The 20,925-nt window shown below is 35.2% G+C and overlaps 1 protein-coding gene across 32 annotated transcripts in view; it reads right to left on the reverse strand.

Moving 5' to 3' along the window:
- The window catches only part of TRDN (triadin), a 228,023-nt gene that overhangs the window by 148,031 nt on the left and 59,067 nt on the right, over window positions 1-20,925 (reverse strand). For 30 of the 32 annotated variants that reach the window (XM_085576497.1, XM_085576514.1, XM_085576512.1 and 27 more), the window contains 6 exons: window positions 15,316-15,366; window positions 8,901-8,960; window positions 6,167-6,226; window positions 4,737-4,796; window positions 2,151-2,210; window positions 644-838 (listed from right to left, as the gene is read on the reverse strand). In XM_085576497.1, coding sequence (XP_085432623.1) covers window positions 644-838; window positions 2,151-2,210; window positions 4,737-4,796; window positions 6,167-6,226; window positions 8,901-8,960; window positions 15,316-15,366 — 486 coding nt within the window. The remainder of the gene's footprint in view (window positions 1-643; window positions 839-2,150; window positions 2,211-4,736; window positions 4,797-6,166; window positions 6,227-8,900; window positions 8,961-15,315; window positions 15,367-20,925) is intronic. The other 2 variants (XM_085576513.1, XM_085576507.1) reach the window with 1 other exon arrangement.

Genomic DNA, 20,925 nt, shown 5'->3' on the forward strand with positions numbered 1-20,925 from the left:
GCATGTTGATCCTTTGTTTTATCACTTAATCTTTTCCTTACACTAGAGTAATAGCATTTCTTTCCTTTTTGGAAGAAATCTGGAAGCTGTTCACACTAAATTACATCAGGCAGGTATGTCACTATATTGTACAATGTACTATATTGTACAATTTTATTGACAGTGCCTCATAAAATATTATGCTAGATAAATTATTACATTCCTTTAACACTGTTACTACTTTCATTATGGCTGCAGAGGACATATGCAGATGTAGAAATAAACCTAAATTCACAATAGGTCATTGGACAGTCTGAATTTTCAAAAATAACTCTGCTTGCAATGTACTGCATTAGATGCTACTGAGCAAATCCATGAAGTTTCAGACCTATCTGAACAGAAATTGGTCCTTGGTAAAGAATTTAAATTAAAATGAAACTTTAGCCATGACAAACTTCTAGAACCGTCTGAATATATACATTAAACTTATTTTATTTTCTGTAATCATGTCCTAGCAGTGTGAGGTTCATGTGGAATTTATTTGTACTGCACTTTTGCTTTTCATGGGTGTACTTTGGTCCTTGACAGATTTAACTCCATTCTCTCTCCTTCTTCCCTACTGCCTTTTTAGGATCTTCATCTGTTTCCTCCTCATTATGTTTACCTTTCTTGTCCGATTTAGTTACAGTCTGAAGAGCTTTCTCCTCCTTAACTTTCGTTTTGGCCTTTATTAGCCCAGTTTCTGTTGTTTTTGTCTCTGCCTGCTTGACCTTCTCTGCCGTCTTTGCTTCTCCTTTTCCATCCTTCACTTCCTTTTTAACTTTTGCTTCCACTTTAGTGCTCTTTACTTTCTTCTCCTCTGCAGGTAATAAAGAAAAAGCTTTCAGTGTCATTCTCTGCCCCCAACAGAACATTCAGTGCCATTTACTTTATACTGTGTTATTAATAATGAACATTTCTTCATTAATAAGAGCTTGGTAAGATCTGATGAAAACTATAATCCCCTCAAACCAGGCAGAATTAAACAGAAATATGAGATCCAAAGAGGTTTTATCTTCAGTGCTATGCCACAAACTTGGCTGATACTAAGTATAATAGAATATGGCAAATAATATTAAGTGTTTCTAATATGATAGTTTTTCTGGTATAAACTAGGGAGAAGGATGTTGGTCATTAAGCAAACAAATATGGGAGGTACTGTATGTACAAGTTTAGACTTCAGGGTTAAATTCTGTTGTAAACTGGGAAAATAGCATGTGGTTATTTTTAAGGGTTGCTTTCATGAATTGATTCTAGGTCTCAGTCCAGAAGTTTTGAGTTTTTGAGTCTGAACCTACACCGGTTCTTGGGGGTGAAAGTGTCTGAGACCAATTCATGAGATGACCTTCAGCAGAGTGAGGAGGCTTCCAAGAAGAATTACCATTGATACTGTAAAATTAGTAACTGAAGCTACACAGAGCTTGATGAGATGCAAAGCATTCTTTCTGCTTTTATGTGTCAGCAACTTTTTCTCACCTGAGATATGCATGTGTGTTTCTAGTTCACCCCAGTGGAAAATCCAATAGTAGTATAAACTACCACTGGATATGTTTTAAATTACCATTTAGTGCAAAGTTCATATTCCTGTTTTCTTCATTGACCTAAATGTCTCCATCCTTGAGGCAAAACTTTTCTGCTACCAAATTATGTTTTCTGTAAGACTCTAGACTTCTATTTCTGCTGGATCACTGAGATAATTAAACTGATTTTATCAATATGTAAACTGGAATTTCTAACTATTGCATACCAGAATTCAGATATTTACATAAAAGCATTACTACTCCCAGACAAACCCGGGCATTGCTGGCTAATGGAGAATTAATTTCCTTAACTAGTTATAGTGAAAATGTATGTCAGATCACTTGCAGGTAGGCTTAATTGTTTTTCACTGAAATGGTGGTTCATACTTTTATTCTCAATTTGAAATTTTAACAGATTTTAAAATGGAACAAACATATGATTAACTCCTGGATGTTCTACAGACTTTATAATTGTGCTTATATATTTATTTCATTTTATTTTCATGCAGTTGATTTTTCACACACATTTACAATCTCTGCTTGAATAAAAGAAAATTTGTGCATTTCAATGTCAACTTATGTTAAAAAACTGTAGTACAGATAAATAGATACCTTTGGGAGGAGGTTTCTTTTCAGCTTTTTCATGTCTTTCAGGTACATCCTTTTGAGTTACTAGAAATAAAAACAACTGTATATTAGGGGAAAATCTCGCAAAGAACAAGAAAATATTGCCAAACCACAACATAACTACTGGAAATTTCACATTTCCTTGATTCCTGTTTTTCAGGAAATTGTTTTCAGATTCATATAGGAGGGTAAAAAATTCAAAATATCTGTTTAGGCCCCTTTACCAGAAGACAAATAAGTCACACAGATACGACGCTTCCTAGGGAATATTTTTACTACATATTCCAGATGAAACAAACTTGCTCACGTCAAGTGCCGAGCAGACATGGACTTGGCCTTGTGCTCCAGCCAACAGGAAGCCATGTGGCTGTATTTGTCTTACAGAAAGGTGTTTTTCTTAGCTTGGGCTCATTGTCAACAAACACAGCCATAAATCCGGTGTTCACTTGAGAGCCCAGCTTGAGTGAGTTCATGTCTACATAAGATACACTGTGCAAACACACACACAACTGTGTTTCAGAAAGGCTGTTAAAATTTATGCAGACCTCTATCTTTGCCCTCCTGGTCACCATCCAGACAGAACACTAGAACAAACCAGCCTTGAGAATTAATTACACTTCTTTCAGCTGATAACTACATAAGAGCAACATCCTCTCTAAATGAATTCCATCCTGGAATTTCAGCCTGTACGAGAGACAATTGATACTTAGTCTTGGTTTTATTTTTTTAAGATGTTCTTAGATTATGTGTTTTAAAAAAACAAAACCCTCATACCACTGAGGCTTTCTGGAGCCTTTATGAGAGTCTGAAGAATTACCTTGAGTCTTTATAATGAGCATAAAGAAAATCTGATGACTCAGTGGAAAGTAGCCATACAGTTTTCAGTATGTCCATTCCCCAGAGCTGACCAGAACCTAAATATTTTCATTCCTAGAGACTGCAAGAGGTTGAAACAGTCCCTCAGAACTGCTGGTAGCTAATCCAGTTTAGAGCAGACCCCTGAGAAAAGGGAGGTGGGCCTGGCAATGGAAAGTTCAGCAACACACTGCTGGCAGAAATGCATCTTTGGACATGCTGAGGAGAATTGTCCTGATGCCCCTATGCCATAGGGGCTCAAGGCAGGGAAACTACCCAAGAGAGGGCAGCATGGCTATGTCACACTGCAGCCACAAAGCTCCACAGCTGCCTTGTCCAAATTCTTCATAAAATTTTCCAGCCAGTGACTGGAGTCATGGCTGCTATTAAACACATTAAGGCTCTGAGTGATTATTTGGTTAGCTGGCAGAAGATAAATGGGTAAAGAGGCTGGCTGCTTATTAAGACTATCTCAGTGATTCTTGGAAGTTATTTGCTTTTTAAATCAACACAGACACTATGGGCATTTATTTTCTCTGGCTTACTTCCTCATGATTTCATTTTATGAAAAAAAATCCCATACTTTCAAGCTATACACTGAAAGTAGAAAAAAATGAACAATATCCCTGTAAAAGAGATATGAGACAATGGCTACCCTCCAAAGATTTCTAAGCTTTAAGTCTTCATTCTGCTTTATTTCTTTTTTTCTTCACTTTTATTTTCTGTTTTACATTGCTCCTATGATCAAGTCAAAAAAAGGGTGATTTGTATATTTGTATCCATATTGTCTGAACATATTCAAAGTAAACCTAGTTAATTCATGCATCTCAACATAATGGGATTAATCTCAACACCATAACAAACTGATACGAATATATGTTGCATACGATTTCTTCAAGAGTCAACTGAGTAAAATAAAAAGACACAAAGACTGAAACAGAACTTCATTATAGAAATAATTTATATATTTCTCTGCCACAGAGAAATATCTAACCGCAGAGAAAAACATTCAGATGCAAAGCAATGATAAATATAAGTCTTTAAAAGATGGCATAATAGGGCAAGGTGATTGGATTTTTAAATTCCCCTGTCCTAACCATAGCCAAACATGGAATTATCAGTCAAAAGAATAATGAAAATTACTCCTCACACACCCATGACATTGCTTCAGAATATACATGATAATTATTAGATATGTAAATCCTAACCAAAGCCACTGCTGCCATAGAAGACAGTGCAAATCATATACTGAAATTAAATGTTATTGAAAAAAAAAAAATAAAGGCAAGAAAATGAAAGTCTATTTTTGGATATGATGGAAGACCCAGACTGAGAGATAGCAAATACTCTTGTGCTAGGTCTACATCAGGTTGAAAACTAATACATAAGAAAAACCTTATTTGCAGGTAAATTACTAAATCCCTTGGTGGAGAAAAAGGCTTCAGGGAATGCAAAGAAAATAGTCATAGGTTTCATTCTTTAGATGCGTAAGAATGATTTGTAATAAACTCTGTGCATCAGAACAGGAGAGTAAAGCAAAGAAAAATATGCTGAGCAAGACTTAGGCTGATCAAGACCTACTCAAGCAAAAGAGACAACATCCAAAAAATGTTCAATATGAGCTAGAAGAGCTTTGTACTTAAAATACTTATCTCCACACTCTCCCAAGATTTCAAGTACTTAAATTGTACAACTCTCAATGATGATCCTCAATACCTTTAGACGGTGCTTTCTTTTCTTGTTTTTCTGGCTTTTCAGGTTTATCTTTGTGAACAGCTAGAAATAAAACAAATAATTTTAATGGTCAGTAAAAAAAAGAGTTGCATTTAAATGAGAAAAATGATCAAGAAATGCAAGTAAGCACTACGGTTATGTATGCAAAGAATGAGAAAGATTGATTCTGCTGCTGCTGTTTGTTGTTGATGCCAAAACAAGGGATTGGAACTTTCAAAATCTCATCTGCCATCACTGAGGTTTTTGCCATTGGCTGGAGGAGTAGCCAGTGTATTCCCATGAAAGAAGATAGTCAAGAAGAGTCATACTTATTTATATTGCGGTTTTTTTTTTCTTTCTTTAATATATTTATATCCTCTAATTTATTGATTTATTTTGGTTTATTGTTATTTTTCAGCTTTCTCATTTATTACTTTGGTTAATTGCTGAAGGATTTTCTGAACTCCACAGAACAACTAACAGTTTTTCCAGCTATGAATGATTAAGCACTATAATTAATTACAAATCTAATTGCAGTGACGTTATAACTAATGTTCTTTGGGGCTTTTTGTTTGCTTTTAATTTCCACCTTACAAATTGAAATTAACTAGGAACTCTGCAGTTCCTAGATTTCTGACTCATGTTTGAGAATACACCCAAGTTGTGCAGTAGTCACAGAGGGGTGGGTAATCTGAAATATTTTCCTGTGTGGGCTCTGATTTGGTAATTTTTGGAGATTAATGTGTGCACAAGAACTTGTCCATGGATGTACAGAACAGATATATGCATGGACTGATGTGCCCTGAGGTGACCTACAGGGTTCATATGTGTGAAAACATGCAGTTCCCTATTTGAGTACGATGTATGAGATTATCCTGGGAACACAAAAATGCATGCATGAGCATGGAGCTGGTGTTTAAAAAGAAAGTAAGATTTGGGGAAGATAAAATAGTACTTGATACCTCTTAATTGCAAGTAACCATTGAAAGAATTAGTTCTGGCTTACTCCATGGCTATGCAACGGCCCTGTGCAGTATTTTATTTAAAATGCTTTTTTTTCCACATGGCCTTCCTGCTTACCTCTATGAAAGGGCTGTCAGGTGTCTTTTTCTGGGATGACCATAGCGTCTTAGCAACCATTCTTATTGCAAGTGTTGGAAATACTCAGTGATTATCATGAAATTATACTAATCGAGAGTACAAAATATATTATCTCCCTTCCCAGAAAAAAAACAAACCAACAAAAAAAATCAGAAGGAACATTAAATGTTACTGCGTAAGACTGCAAATTTTTTATTATTTAATTACTTTTATTAATAATATTACATAACAATTTTTTCTCCAATGAAAGGGGTACATAAATGGAAATTGAGTAGAGAATTAGCTTTTGGGTACCTCCTAATGTAAAATAAATTCTGACATTAAATAATTACCTGCATGCCTTTCCTTTTTTTCAGGTTTTTCTTGTCTTTCCGGTTTGTCTTTACTTGTCACTAGGAAAGAAAGAAGGCGTTATATGTATCCAAAAGAAAAAAAAAAAGTAGAAAAATTAAGAATTCAAAACAATTTCACCAAGATAAGCCTTAGGATGCTAAGTGGCAGAGTGTGTTACTGCTGAGCTGCCCCGTGCATATTTTTACAGTGTACCTCATACTACAGGCGTGTAAGCAGCCAGCTCTGGCTAACGAGTTACTGCCATGGTAACATGCCTCAGCTGTTTGCTGCATAACATCATCTCTTGCAATTGTCTGTCAATTCCTGCAGAATCCAAGAAAACTGTCTGTTACTAAGGCACAGCTCACAGTAAATGCTGCTGCCTGTGTTAGGAAGAGGGTTTCACCTTGGCCACCCCATACTCTGTCAGACAGAGGTTGTAAAATCCTGGAATCAGTCTCGGAGCATAAGAGAATCACATAAGTATACATCTGTGACTTGCCAGCTGGCTTGAAACGGGTAACCAGTAATGGATATGGATGGTTAGTAATGGATACTGATACAGTCATGGACACTAGCTGAGATCAGTCCCTGGCAATGATGGTCCCAGAACCATAATTAGATACCCAGTATGTGCGAAGTAAAACTAACATTATGACAGTGGAAACTGCATTATGCTATCCACTCGTTCACAGAACATTTTCCACTTGCTTTTATTAGGATTTTACACTGTAATATTCCAGAAAATGAAAAAGAAGCGTGCGAGTTTTAGAGCACTTCCGAAAGAACAGCTATGAAAATGGAAGGCTAGCTTAAGTCTAACTCCTGTGGAGATTTCATCCAAATTTAGTAAAACTCCTTTTCTCTAACATGAGGAGAAAAGAAAACTTTTTTACAGTACAAATTCCATTTGTAACTGGATGCAAAAGAAGAGTAGTAGGCAATATTCAGGCTTCTACATTTTTAAGCAATATAGTGATGAAATACATGAGAATATGGCTGACATCTCTGACCGAAACACTGCTAAGTGACTGAGACACTTCTATTTACTCTCTGTGTCATTAAATAACTTTCTTAAAGTTCATTCCAGAAGTTGATTATAGATTAGAATAGGATGCTATTTATATTCTCCATTATCTCGATCTTGAAAAGGCACTGTATTTAATGTAGACAATAAGCAGCAAAAATACAGGGATGCAGTCTCTAGTCTCCCAGTCACACTATAATGAAATGGACCTTAAAAAGACACACATTCATAGTCTTAGCTTTGAAATTTAATGTACAGTCTGAAAGTAATGTTTATTAGCACTGTGAATAGAGAGAATCTCTATACACAGTAGTGCTTCCATAGCAATTTTGACAATAGTTCACAAAATACAACTAATAGTTCACTTCAAGAAAAAACACCACTAGGTAGACAGAATATTAATAGGATTTATGGCAAGATAAGAAAGTATAATTGTAATTTTTTCCAGTGGCTTTCTGAGTTTGCCTGGGATAATTTTTTCCTTGTTCTAAGAAACTTAATAAAACAGTAAATATTGTTCTCCTGTGAAATCAAGTTGAAGAGTTCCACAGGTTCACACTATAACAGAAGTCTTAAAGATAAATTCATGTTTTAATATGGAACATTATTTCCTTTGCTTTGTCATTTTTCCAAACCACAGAAAAAGTTTCCCATGTTATCACCATTCTGTTTTCTACTAATAAACATTCATTCTAATAGGCACCTCAATTTTTATGCTTGCCATTAACTTCTAAAATCAGTCTTATTAGCTCAAGGCACTTTGAATTACTTATATGAAATGGAAAAGCTCCAGTGAGAGAGAGTTAGAAAAGCCTAGTCAAGCACAGCTTTCAGGAGGTTCACCTTCACTTGTGTTCTTGGCCTGAATAAGTCTGCTCTGGCTGGATGTTGGGTCTTCCCTTTTCTTTTTTTGGTAACTTATGATCATTGGCCTGCTTGCTCTTCCATAATGTTTTTCTTCCTCCAGCCCAAGACTTCATTAGCCATAAGTCAGCACAAAAGACATGTTCTCAGAAGAATTAAAAGTGTTTTGACAAGTCAGTGCACTCCACCAAAATTCCAATTTGCTAAAATATCCTCATGAAAGGAAATGGTGGCTTTTGTAACTGAGAGCTAACTCACGAGACTCATGAGCTGTGGGTGGAGAGTAAGCAGTATCCTGATTCTGACTCCTACAACAGATCTGTAATTTGTTGCTGGCATACAACACCAGGAAATTATAAATTTCTCTCTAAAACTGCTCCCCCGTGTCTCTGAAAATCTGGAGGAATTTATTTTTCTTTTTTTTTACTTTTTTTTTTTTTTTTTTAGCAGATTTTCATAGCAGAATGTCTACAGGGACCATTTCCAGTATGTTATAATTTACTAATTACATTTTGGTGTGAAGCATTCTCAAGAGCAAATAATATGCTTGGATTTATTAAAGAATAAAAAGTACACCTATTTGTGTTCTAGGCCATTTTTTACATAACTTACTAGTACAGTAAAGACTTACTAATTAATATTTGAATATAATTTCAGCTTTTCTGTACATTGATGAATTCAAATTGTTTTAAAAACCTCATTCTCCTTCCAGCTGGCTTTCACAACACCTCCTCCATCTTTAAACATTATTGGGATTTACAAGAACAGTCTAAGAGTCAATAGATCAGACTATTTTGAATCATTGATAAAAAGGCAAGGAATATCAAAAGCTGAATACATACCCTTTGGGGGTTCCTTCCTCTCAATTTTTTCTTGTTTTTCAGGTTTGTCTCTGTGTATTGCTACAAATAATAAACAAATAAATAAACTCCAGCTCACAATAAATCTGTAATCTAGATGTATTAAGCACACTTATTATCTCATGAAAGTGATGAAGGAAAAGCATTCATAAACCCAAATAATGGATTTTAGCTCTGAGTCGGAGATACTTGATGATGTATAGATCTTTTGAATGTCCACATTTAATTCCAGGCCCAAGAGAAAAATTTTCCTTGAATAAACCTTCAGATATCAGACTAAATTTTTCTGAAAGTGATTATTCAGCAACCTCAATCTAATCTGTCCTTTCTCTTTTGGTCCCATTACACAACCACTCTGACTCTAAGATTTCTGACAGAGGAAATTATTTTCAGCCCTTGACAGCATTGCTTTCTATTCTTAACAAAAAACCGGCCAGCATACTGCTTTCTATGCTATTTTGTTCTTTATTTTTAGCTCTCACTTCCATCACAGGATGGATTAACAAGAAAACATCTCTTTTAATCAGAGTGTAACCTCAGGAAGAGCAGCTGTTCAAAACACAGCCGACTCCATGCCCTGCAAGAGGCAGGCAAACACGAGTCCTTACAGACTCTCTTGCCCACATAGGTCTCAGACCATGTTATGAAGTGGTTCAATCCCACATGCTAATGATATTATTCTTAGTAAACCCATACTACTAAAAGACTAGCATTTTGTAATTTCAGGGAAATATTTATTTTTTGCTGTACCTAGGCTTCTGGGAAAAAGTAAAACAAATTCTGATTAGAAGACAGTGAGCATTATAAACAAGCACATTATGCTTTTGTATCCATTCCTTTCACCAGCTTTGCAGTGAATTTCATTTCACAAAAGTGCAAGCACTTTTTTGTTGGCTGAGTGTTTACACATTAAAAAGCAGGTTGTAGTCATTAAGAAAAATCATTCAGAACATTTGGTAAATTCATTATGGTTTATATGTGCTTGGATTATCCAAAACTCATTTTCATCCACAACAAGTAAATTATTGTGATAACAAACAGCCGTACTGAGCAGAGATATTTCAAAAGACTGAGCAGAGATATTTCAAAGCCTTTAAAGAATGTGGACAGCAAATTTACACTAAAAAAAACAGGCTGTGAAGGAAAGAGCAGCACCAGCAATGTATTATTGAAGGAATTACAGACTGCAAATCATTCAGATGCTTTAGCACATCTAGGAGCATACCAAGAAAAAATCATTCTCCCAGCTGAGTATTTTTTGCAGAAATTGTAGCATGCTTTACATCTTGCATTTGTATTAGCAGATGCTGTCTCTTTGCAAAACACTTTTATCAGTTTTGGCTGGACCAACAGTAGAGTTTTGCAAACAATGGCTCTGTGATGGTCAATGTGAGTGAAACATGAGCTTCTGCATATTCAGACAAAAGCTCTTGTAGTCTTGATGCCAAAAAATACAGCTGAACTATACAGAACAAATTGATAATCAGAAAGTTTGCTTTTTTTTTTTATCCACAGGGCATCTTACTTGTGTAAGAAGGATTATTGTGTACTTTAAAAATTTATTGTAGTTTTTCAATAATATTTCCTTATTTCATGATTTGAGAAAAAAAACCACAAAACAACAACAGGAAAACAAACAAAAAAACCCCAAAAGAAATCAAAACAAACAAAACCCATACCCACACAGCAAACCCATAAAATGAGCCTTGAACAACACTAACTGAAGTAAATGTCAGTAGACCTGAAAGTGGACCAAAAATATCTAATTTAAATTTGTTTCACATCCTCAAAATTATGCAAACAGCAAAAATACAAGGAAGTACTAATATCTGTGTGGATTACAGTTTAAAACATGAAGAAGGGATCAGCTGGCCCCTTCTTGAGAAAGAAAAGTAACTTGATGTATCTGGGCAGGGAGCCTGGAATGTGGATAAGCAGAGACCAGGCTGGCATAAGCATAAGCTATTTTTCTCTTCCCAGTTATAGGCTGAAGGTGATCTCTGGTTAGTTTGAGAGCGTTATCCTGTGTGTTGATATCCCCAGAGACTCAGAGGTTGCTAATCTCAGATTGTAATGTTTATCATTACCCCTTATGGGCACTGTCAGAGCTACAGCTTCCCTTATTTGGGAAGGGCAGGTGCTGCCAAAATTCAAAGTATTCATGTTTCAGGGCTGTGATCACTGGCCATTTTTGACTCTTCAGTCACAAGACCAACAAAATGCACTGAAGGTTTTGTTCTAACAAGTCTAAATCTGATATTTCTTAACATATTAACTCTCCCCCGAAATATTTTCATGTTCAACTTCATATGTAGTTATAAAAGCTCTATAATACAAAATACATCACTGCCTACAGATCTTTTCCAGTTTTCCACTTGGATATATTTTTATTTTTCAAGGGCTTAATACATGCCCATAATTCTAGGTGCACGTATTCAATTTTAGAATTAGCTAGTCTGGCCATACTGCCATGTTTCTGTGAAAAAAAAAAAAATAGAGTTGATTGGATTTTCTATTCCACATTAAAAAAAAAAAAAAAGGTGAAAAAGAGCACAAGCATATAAATGTTTTTAAGGCTACTTACTCTTCAGCTGAAAAATGCTGAAATTAGAACTGTTCATTCAATTTGAATTCAACCATTTTATTAGCTTTATGCTATATTTAGTAATTAAAAGATCACCTCTTTTAATACTTTTCGTACTAGGATGCTGGTGACATCCATAAGAGAAAATAATAACTATACTTAAAAACCAAGTAGATTTATGACAATTGTGGAAGGTAAAATTTTTCCACAAATTAAAATAAATTTTCTTGGACTTCCTTGCAAATACCAAAAAGTCACAAACTCAGACTGAATTGTTATTAACATTGGAAAAAAAAATAACACCCCAACCTAATTTACACTAACCTAGATTTTGGAAATTGCTGAAACATTTTTGCATGTCTTTGAATGAAAATTCAGCCTGAGGCAAAATGATGAACATGGGAAATCTCATCCTAAGCGACTGGAATGTGATAAATTTATAAATAATAAAAATAGAAGCTTATAATGGAAAATTTTAAGGAAATTTAACAATGCATTCCAGACTTAATATTGCTATCTACTTCACAGAAAAATAAAAATAAGAATGTTGCTATCTACTTCACAGAAAAAATAAAAATAAGAAGCATTGCATATATGTGGGAGGATTTTCCTAATTTCAATCATCATCACAGATTTTATTTTCATCAAATTGAAGACATAGTGAAAGGGGACATGATTTAGTTTTTCTTGTATAAAATTCTCCAACAAAGATATTCCACCTTCCAAAAAAGAAAGAGTGAGAGGAAGAGGTGTAGTAAGGCACTACTTCCGTACCTAAGAGAAGCAAAAATAGTTTCTAGCTGGGTGAGTCTTAAGTCTGCTGCTTAGTACAAAGCCAGGTGATGAGTGCAGTAAGCATGAAGCAGAGATTGCTTGCTCCAGCTAACAGACTAAGTGCTTGTCTGCAGAGCAGCACACTCAGGAAAGTTAAGATAAATGAACTAATACAATGAAGTTTGAGTGCATTAGTCAGAGCATTAAATCTCTGCCCAGATGCTTTCATTCGGAAGCAAAGCAACTTTAGAGGGCTACAACTTAATTCTTCCTAAAGGAACACTGAAAAAAAAGGGATTGGTCTGGAGAGGGGCATAGACTCCCAAGTCCAAATACATAATTTAAGGGAACTACAGCCATGTTGCCATCTGTACCATGTTCTCCAGTTTAAAGCTAATGCAGGTGTAGCTGTAGCTGTACCCTGAGAAATCAGGCTAGACAATTTGTCTGTGTACGAAATATGCCTCTAATTTATTAACTTGGAGAAATTACGTGGCGTTCTAGAATACTAGGATTTGTATGGTCTAGCTCTATTTGCATATTTAGCTGTCTCAAATACTTTGTCTTCCAGCTACAGCAAATTACCCATCATTACATTGTTTTCTTCCATGCCTCATTCCAACTGCAATGTATTAGTGAAGTGATTTTGGGAAAAGCCACACAGTAAATAAATGTTTTCCCATTCCTTCTCAATGCCTGTTCTAATTAGAGCTATCTCCCAGAAAGGCAGGGCAATTCATTTCACTGGTGACATCAGTTTTCCATCAAAATCAAAAATTGTCATTGGACCTTCCATTAGACAGAACTTTTGTATTTACATATACATAATCTTCACACTTTTTAGTATTGTTCTTACTTATTGTCAAAAAATGCATAATTAACTCTTATTGGTAGTAATAGTAATAACAATTATATTGCCTATTTCTTAAACAGGCTCCAGCAGTGACTCAGAGTCCTGCAAAATCTATCTAGATCACAATATCTAGATGCTCAGGACAGTTGTGTACAGAAAGATAATCAATCCCTTGTGCTGCTGCTGGCTGATGAAGCTCCTGGTCATGCAGTCCAGGTGCCACTCCACTTGTGAAATTACTAATACCTCAAAAACCAAATTGGAAAGACCTTAATTTGTAGTGAACTTGTACTTGTATGCACACGTTATCATGAAATAATTTGATTTCAGGGCTCTTAAGCATGACCAATAGCTTTGTGAAATTATTTCTCACAGTATTTTTTCTTTCCAGGATTAAATTTGTTACAATAATTGAAATGGACATTATTGCTAGTAGTTTATCAAAATATTTAATTAAAAACAAATTTTAGGGCATCAATTTGCCTGGTTCTCAATACCGTTTGAATCTTTTAATTTCAGTCACTTCCATCTGGGATTTTTCTTCATTATAACAGTTCCTCATATTTCACTTCAATCTTTCAAAAATTAGGCTTATAGATTGAACTCCCTTGCAAACTGTGGGACTTGTACTCAGAGGATTTGACTATTTAAAAAATATAATTAAATTACTTTTAAAATTCTAGTGTTCCCACATGTTGGGCAGAAGACAGAAAGTTTATTTTCCACTTCCTGCTATTAAAAATATTAATTTTATTTCTGGATTTTTTTCTTGTAAAAACAATAAAAGACTGCATTTGTACATATTTCCTGAAAAGTACTTTAGGAGGTAGCAGTGAAATTCCCTAAGGATTCACACCTTTATTACACTGTAGACAGAGTCCAGACAGAAAGTTTTCTTGTCATTGCTCCTCCTATGTACACGTTGCATTGTTGGGATAAAATGTGAAAAAAAATAGAAAAAAAAATTGTGCTTCAGTAATTGATTGCACAACTAGAGACTGCATTATCAGGCACATAAATTATGGAATTTAACTAATGACATCTGAACACTTTTTTTTCTGGCATCTTACAATTTCTTTGTAATAATTTCTGCAATGCTTATATTGTTTTGTGTAAAGAAATGCACTTTTGTATAGATGAAATGGTACACAAGAGGCTGTTTTGGTCAAGATTGCAACATCATTTGTGTTTTTAGATTACTTTGCTTGAAAACACCTTAACTGGGATCCTTGCTAATGGATCTGAGTTCATTATTGCCTGGCTTGCCCACTGGTAGCCTAAAAAATTCATTTTGATAAAACATGACTTATTAAGTAGGTGGGAGACAATTCTAGGCAGTCCAGATGACCCTCATTATCACAAAACTGGAGCTGAAAAATACTATAAAAATATTTTACAGAGGTGTAAAATACTATAAAAGCACAATAATAATACATATAGAAATGAATATAATTGCATGAGGGAGGGTGTACATGTATACACAATTTTTTTAATAAGCCTCCTTCTTGCTTCCTCCTACCACTATCAAGCTGAGTACTGGTGTGTTAGAGGGATGCTCATGAAATTTTATGTGGCCCAGCCTTCATGGAGGAGCTCTGTTAGGCAAATAAAACCTTCAGATATCCCAGAAAACACTTTTTTTTATATGGCCTCTGAAAACCAGTCCAAACCAGTTCCTCTGTGCATTTTTGGAAAGTGCCAGTTATAGGAGATTAAACAGTCTGAAAAAGAGCAGGTTCTTAAAGTGGAAGCTTTTCTTATCTCTGATACACACCTGTCTCACTCTTAGCTATGACTTCCTAACTTGGATGGCACCCACTGGCCTATAAATTTGCTTTTTTCCTTGCCCAACACACTTCATGCCTTTTGCACCAGAGGAAGTTCATCAACACTCAACTTTCTTGCACCTTTGGTAGAAAAAAAGATTTCTGGAGAACTTTGGGCAAGAGAATCTTATTATGAATGTGCATTTTAAATCTAGCTACACAAGCATAAAATTACATTTTTTTTGTTAATGCTAAGGTATACATGAATTTTTGATCATTTGCAGTCTGTGCCAACTGATCTTTGAACGCTCCTATGATACAACAGCAGTAGTTAACCAAGTTAACAAATAAAAATTCTGTAGTTAACAAAGACACCGTATGTTACAGAAATATATGTGGGAAAACAGAAAAAACAGTTACCCTTCACTGGTGCTCGTTTTTCAGGTCTCTCTGTTTTCTGTTTTTGAATTTCTGAAGAAAAAAATGCAATGCAGATTTGTAAATATTTAAAAAGATTAAAATAATGTTTCACACACAAAAATATCAGATGCATTCTCATATTAAAAAAATAATTAAAAGTGCTTAAAATATTATGGCTGCACCATGGCTTTATCACCTGCATAGTCAGAGTAATATACAATATAGTTCAATGTTCTATATATATATATACATATATATATATATATATATATATAGGCAATATATATTGATAAAAATCACAACATTAAGTATCTTTAATAATTATTCTGTTTTTAATTGAGCCATACAACTACTTTTAAAGGCAAGAATAGGTTTTGCTGATCTGGAGTAGCTATACAGTAACACATGTTGGTCATGATTCAGAAAAACATGATTTATTAAATATTTTTTGTATTTATCTTGAGTGGTTTACCAAGATTAGTATTCTGTCTTCCAAATTACCTTTGGAAGGGAAAAAAAAATGTTCTTTTCACTACATCTTCTAAAAAATTTTAAAGCTCATATACTGAATTGGTATCTCCAACACACAATAAAGGTAGACTCAATGCTCTATACAAACTATGGAGACAAAAATTTCCCAGGTTAGGGGTTGTGGTCTAGGAGAATGACTCACTTGATCACGCTGTACACCAAAAAACTGAGAACTGTGTTCTTAGAGGAAGAAGGGGTACAGTATTTATCTGCCCTTGTTATGCCATTCCTTTTGAATGAAATTTTTCAGCTGTAATATTAATATTAAATTGCTGCTATATACCTCCATATAAATCTTTTTCCTACTGTCCTTATTATGTCAAAACCAGTATAATATAAAAAAAAAAAAGGTAAAATGTTGAATTTTTGCAAAAGCAAACCAGAATTAAATCAAATGTGCATAGCCCTCTTTGCACACAGTTGTAGAAATTCAAAGAGTATTTATTATAGCTGTGTAATAAAGTCATTAGGACTATGCAGAGTGCCTGGGTTATCATATTGTGCACATGTTTCCTGCAGTAGGAAACTGCTCTAAAATGAAATTTGTATGAAATTTGTTTTTGACAAAAGCAAATGCAAATCTCTCTAGACTCTGTGGGAGATGCCTTCTTGTGTTTCAGTGTTACTTGTGGTCTGCAGGGTATAAATAGCAGGAACACTGACCCCAGAATTAATCCAACAGAGGAAAAGATATACATATTGCATCTCAGGTCTAAGAAGCTACTCTAATGCCTATTGAAGACAACTGAAATATTTCAGTTACAACATTAGTAATTTTCTCAGGATACACATGTCAAAGTAATCCAGTAGGAAATGGAATTTTCCCTCCCCAGATATTTACATAAGTCCTTGAAAATAATGCAGAATGTTTTTTTGTATAGTTTTTGGTATCTGAAATAATTATTGTGTGTGGTTTGCAAAAACATAACTATTCTATGACATCAGGCTATGTTGTCTTCAGATAGAATATTATTTCACTTTGATAAAGAGTTACAAAGGATAAAATATGTCACTGTTAACCACTAATGTATGGAAACATAACTAAGGTAATTATATGATGTCATTAGGCTAAAAGAAGTTTTTATTCACTTCTTATCTTGCTCTTTTCAGTCTGGGTGTGGAGTTCATTTATAGTTCTATGAACCTCAAAGGGTGAGAATAGGGAGAAATATACTCTACTGATTTACTGTATTTCATCTGAGCCCAGATTATTTTTCTTTCAAATGTGTGAGGGTATTTTATTTCTATTGGCTGAGAGAATCCTGTTGCTGGATTTTCAAACTTTTCCCACTTGTTTTGCTTAAATGGCTACATGGTCTAGTTTAGGTAGCATAAGTGGTAGGAATAGTTCAAGACAGGAATAGATGGAAGATTGCTCCCTAATTCTGGGCACATCTGAGCAGTTTTCCATGCCACTGTTCCAGACTGCCTCCAAACACTGACTCAGGGGATGCAAAGAAAGCTGAGTCACTTCCTCTGCATTGAAATATTCAGTGGAGACATATCTCACCCAGTTCAACCAGTCACCCTACATACAGAGATGAATATGAATAAATCATATTCTTCAGGCAGAGTCACATAGATACATATTCCTTGCTTGCTTTAAAATGTTTCACACTGCTGCATTTCTACCATACATTACATATCTCACTACAGAAAACAGGCTTATTTTTCTTGAAAAAAATAAGAATAAATAAGAATAAATCTTTGTTATTTCAAAAATAAAAAAAGAAAAAGTTTTAAAATTACTTTTGATTTAGGGAAATTACTGCTAGTTTAACTGCAAAATATCCATGGACCAATGGCTCTAGAGCTGGTTATTTAAATCAGGTTCACACTATATCAGCAGTGGAGCTTGCTTCAAACAAATATTCCACCAAGTTGCACAAAAAGATACCTTTTTAGACAGCCACACTGAGAATCTCATCTAATTTTCTGCTACAATTAGAATACTCCACATCACAAAGAAACATACACAAATTCTTAGAAGTGAAGTACATTTTCTTAATGCACAAGTGTGTGTATATATGCTTTTACACACTGCAAAGTGTCCCAGTATTATGTCTTTTCACAAACTTCCCATTACAGCCTGAACCATCATAAAAATTGCAGCCTGGATGACATAGATTCTGACACATTATATCCCAAGCTTTCCCAGTAAAAATAAATCTAGTCTTAATTTAAGGTAAACTGAAATAATTTACAAAAGAAAAAATAGTAACTATTTGTTAACTTCAAAGTATTTAAAATCAGGAAACACATTAGATTATTGGAAACTTTTTGTTGTTGTTTTATGAGAGTTCTGATACTCTCTGCTTCATCTTTTATGACAAATAGCTTTAATTTTGTAGTAATCACATCATATCTTATTGCTGAGTTGACAAAGTGGTTGTAATATCATAGAAGACTTACATGGCCAGTTTAAAGCATGTAATTAATCTCTATCAATGTGACACATTGTTAATAAATCCTAAATATTACAAATTCATGTTTAGAAAAATGACAGAATCAAGCAGCAGCAAGGATAATCTTTGTCACCACAGCAACCCTTCGGATTCTTTATGAGATGACAGCACAGTTTATTAAATTATTGTAAGGGAGTATGTATTTTAAAAGCCATATTTCATTGTTTGTTTTCTTAAATTATTAGGCAGACATGAAAAATTACATTTCCCCTTGTATTGCTTGGGTTTTGAATAGATAATTATTTCCTTAAATATGGACACTGCTTGATGCTAATTTCTCTAGAGCTCAGGTCTTGTGCAGATATACAGAACATACAGAGTGATTATTTTAAAAAGGTCCAAGAAAGAAAGGTAGGAATCTTCTCAGTGACCATTTCTAGATGCTGAAAGGAGACACACTCAACTATATTGCTGTCAGGCTGATTTTTCTACATCCTGTTGATCCAAAACAGATCTTACCAGTCAGCTGAGGATCAGTATTGCAGGAAGCTTTACTGGAAGCCCCTCCTGAACAAGAGAGTCTGGGCAGCAGCTTCCCCACCCCTCACACAGCTCATTTTCATTAACAGCAGTTGACAGTGCCTAACCAGAGTACAGCACTGGCTGTGCACACTGGCTCCAAAAAGGTCAGGATGGGAGAAAATAATTTCAGTCCCTTGAATCTGTGTGAACTAATGGGTCAGTCCTGTGCAGGTTTACATCAGTGTGAATGAAGAGCACAGCCTCTCATGCTAGGGCATGAGGAGGTTCTCCTGGCTCCTGGTTCCCTTCTTTGTCTGTCTTTGTGTTTCTGATTTTGATTTTTTGTTATGTCCTTTTTTATAACATAGTAAATTGGATAGCATTATCCTCAACTATTTTAATTTTATTGTGTTAGAATAGCATTTATGAACCTTAGCCTACATGAATTGCTTTAGGTACCACATGGAGCTATGACATGATATAAATATCTCTGTAACACAGGAGTTCAAACTTAGAGGGATGAATTTCTTCTCTTACTGGGAAAGCACAGCCTTGCATCTTGCTTCATTAGAGGATAAAATGGTGAGTAGCATTCTGGGATTGTTGAAATAGCACCTACATCTCACCCTTCACTGAGTTTTCATCTAACAGATGAAATATACCTTTAAAAAGATCCCCACAACCATATTAAAAATGTCCATGATACAAGAGACAAAGTGAGGAAAAAAAAGAGTCCCCATTTGAAACACAAGAATGCTTTACCCAAGGTAACCCAGAAAGTCAGCAAAAGAACTGGGGATTTACCAATGAACCTGACATTCAACATTACCATCCATGCTTAAAGCCAACCTGTTTCTACTTAAATACTGCAGTGAAGAAAGAATGTAGTTCTAATATATCTAGTGTTTTAAAGGAATAATTAAGCAGATGGAATTTTCTATGAAATGAGAATAGATTTTTTTCCTAAAAAACTTTACCAGCTGGTCATCTTTTTTATCAGCTGTTACAGGTAACACAGCCATATACACCTTCAGTACTTTGACATTCTGTTTACAAAAGAGATTACAAATATCTAAACATGAAAAGGAAAATTAGTCCAACTCAGAGTCTTATGAGCCAGAGGTTAATAATTTGCTTTTGAGCGGTTAAAATCCTTACAGCTATTGCCAGCAATTTAGTGAGGCTATATCCTTGCTAGTTTATCAGGACTAATTGGTAGCAGGCAGCTGATTATCCTGAAGAGTTGGTGGAAACAGATCCTGAGGGCAAGGCCAGGGTGAGTGGTGTTAAGAGCTTTAGAAGATGGGAGAGATGGAATTTCTAATGTGTTTTTAGATGCTGTCTGTGTGAAGAATTGTAGTCAACTTTCTTGCTGTTGTTACCCTCAGGAGAAATTTGCAATTGTGCAGCTGATGTCTATTTTTAATCTAGATAGTACCAGCTGGTGAGGGTGACAGTTATCCTTGCGGGGCTAGGAGGAGAAGAAAGGAAGCTGTGCATTCAAACAACTTCTATCTGACTACTAATACATCAAGGAGCTGTAGTCTACAGGCAAAAACACCCACAGGAAAACCAAAAAGCACCTTGCAAACGGAAAAGAAGTGCAGGGACAGAAAAAAAAATTTAAAAAAAGCAAGCAGGAAATACTCAGTTGGGGAATTAAATTGTGCCCATATCCAAGAACCAAAGACAGTGTCACAGAAGGCCTTAAATACCAGCATTCAGTGTTGGAAAGTCTGAGTGACACTTATGGCTTATCCAGGTGACTTCCCCACCAGCTTGCCAGTAGCACACTTTTATGCCCAGTGTTTTGTGAGATCTCTCCCTGTTCCGGGGACTCAAAGCAACTTCAGACTGGGGTACATCATAACTTTTCCTGAAGCCATGTGTTGTAAGAGCTTTCTTGAAAATGCAACAGAGGACAAGTTGCTCCTATCAGTAAAAATGCTCAACAGTTTGTATGCTCATCCATAACATGAGGAACCAGACCACAGTGCCTGTTAAATATGATTTCAGAATTTTTTAACCACCTATTTGGAAATTACAAGTTACAGTGAGAATAAAGGTTTCTGGGAAGGGGAGGGGAGGGAAGGGAAGGGGAAGGGAAAGGCCATGTCAAGTTCCATTTGCCTTGTTAAACTGAGGATTCCCT

This window comes from Lonchura striata, chromosome 3, assembly GCF_050655825.1.
Source record: "Lonchura striata isolate lonStrDom1 chromosome 3, ASM5065582v1, whole genome shotgun sequence".
NCBI classification, from domain to species: Eukaryota; Metazoa; Chordata; class Aves; order Passeriformes; family Estrildidae; genus Lonchura; species Lonchura striata.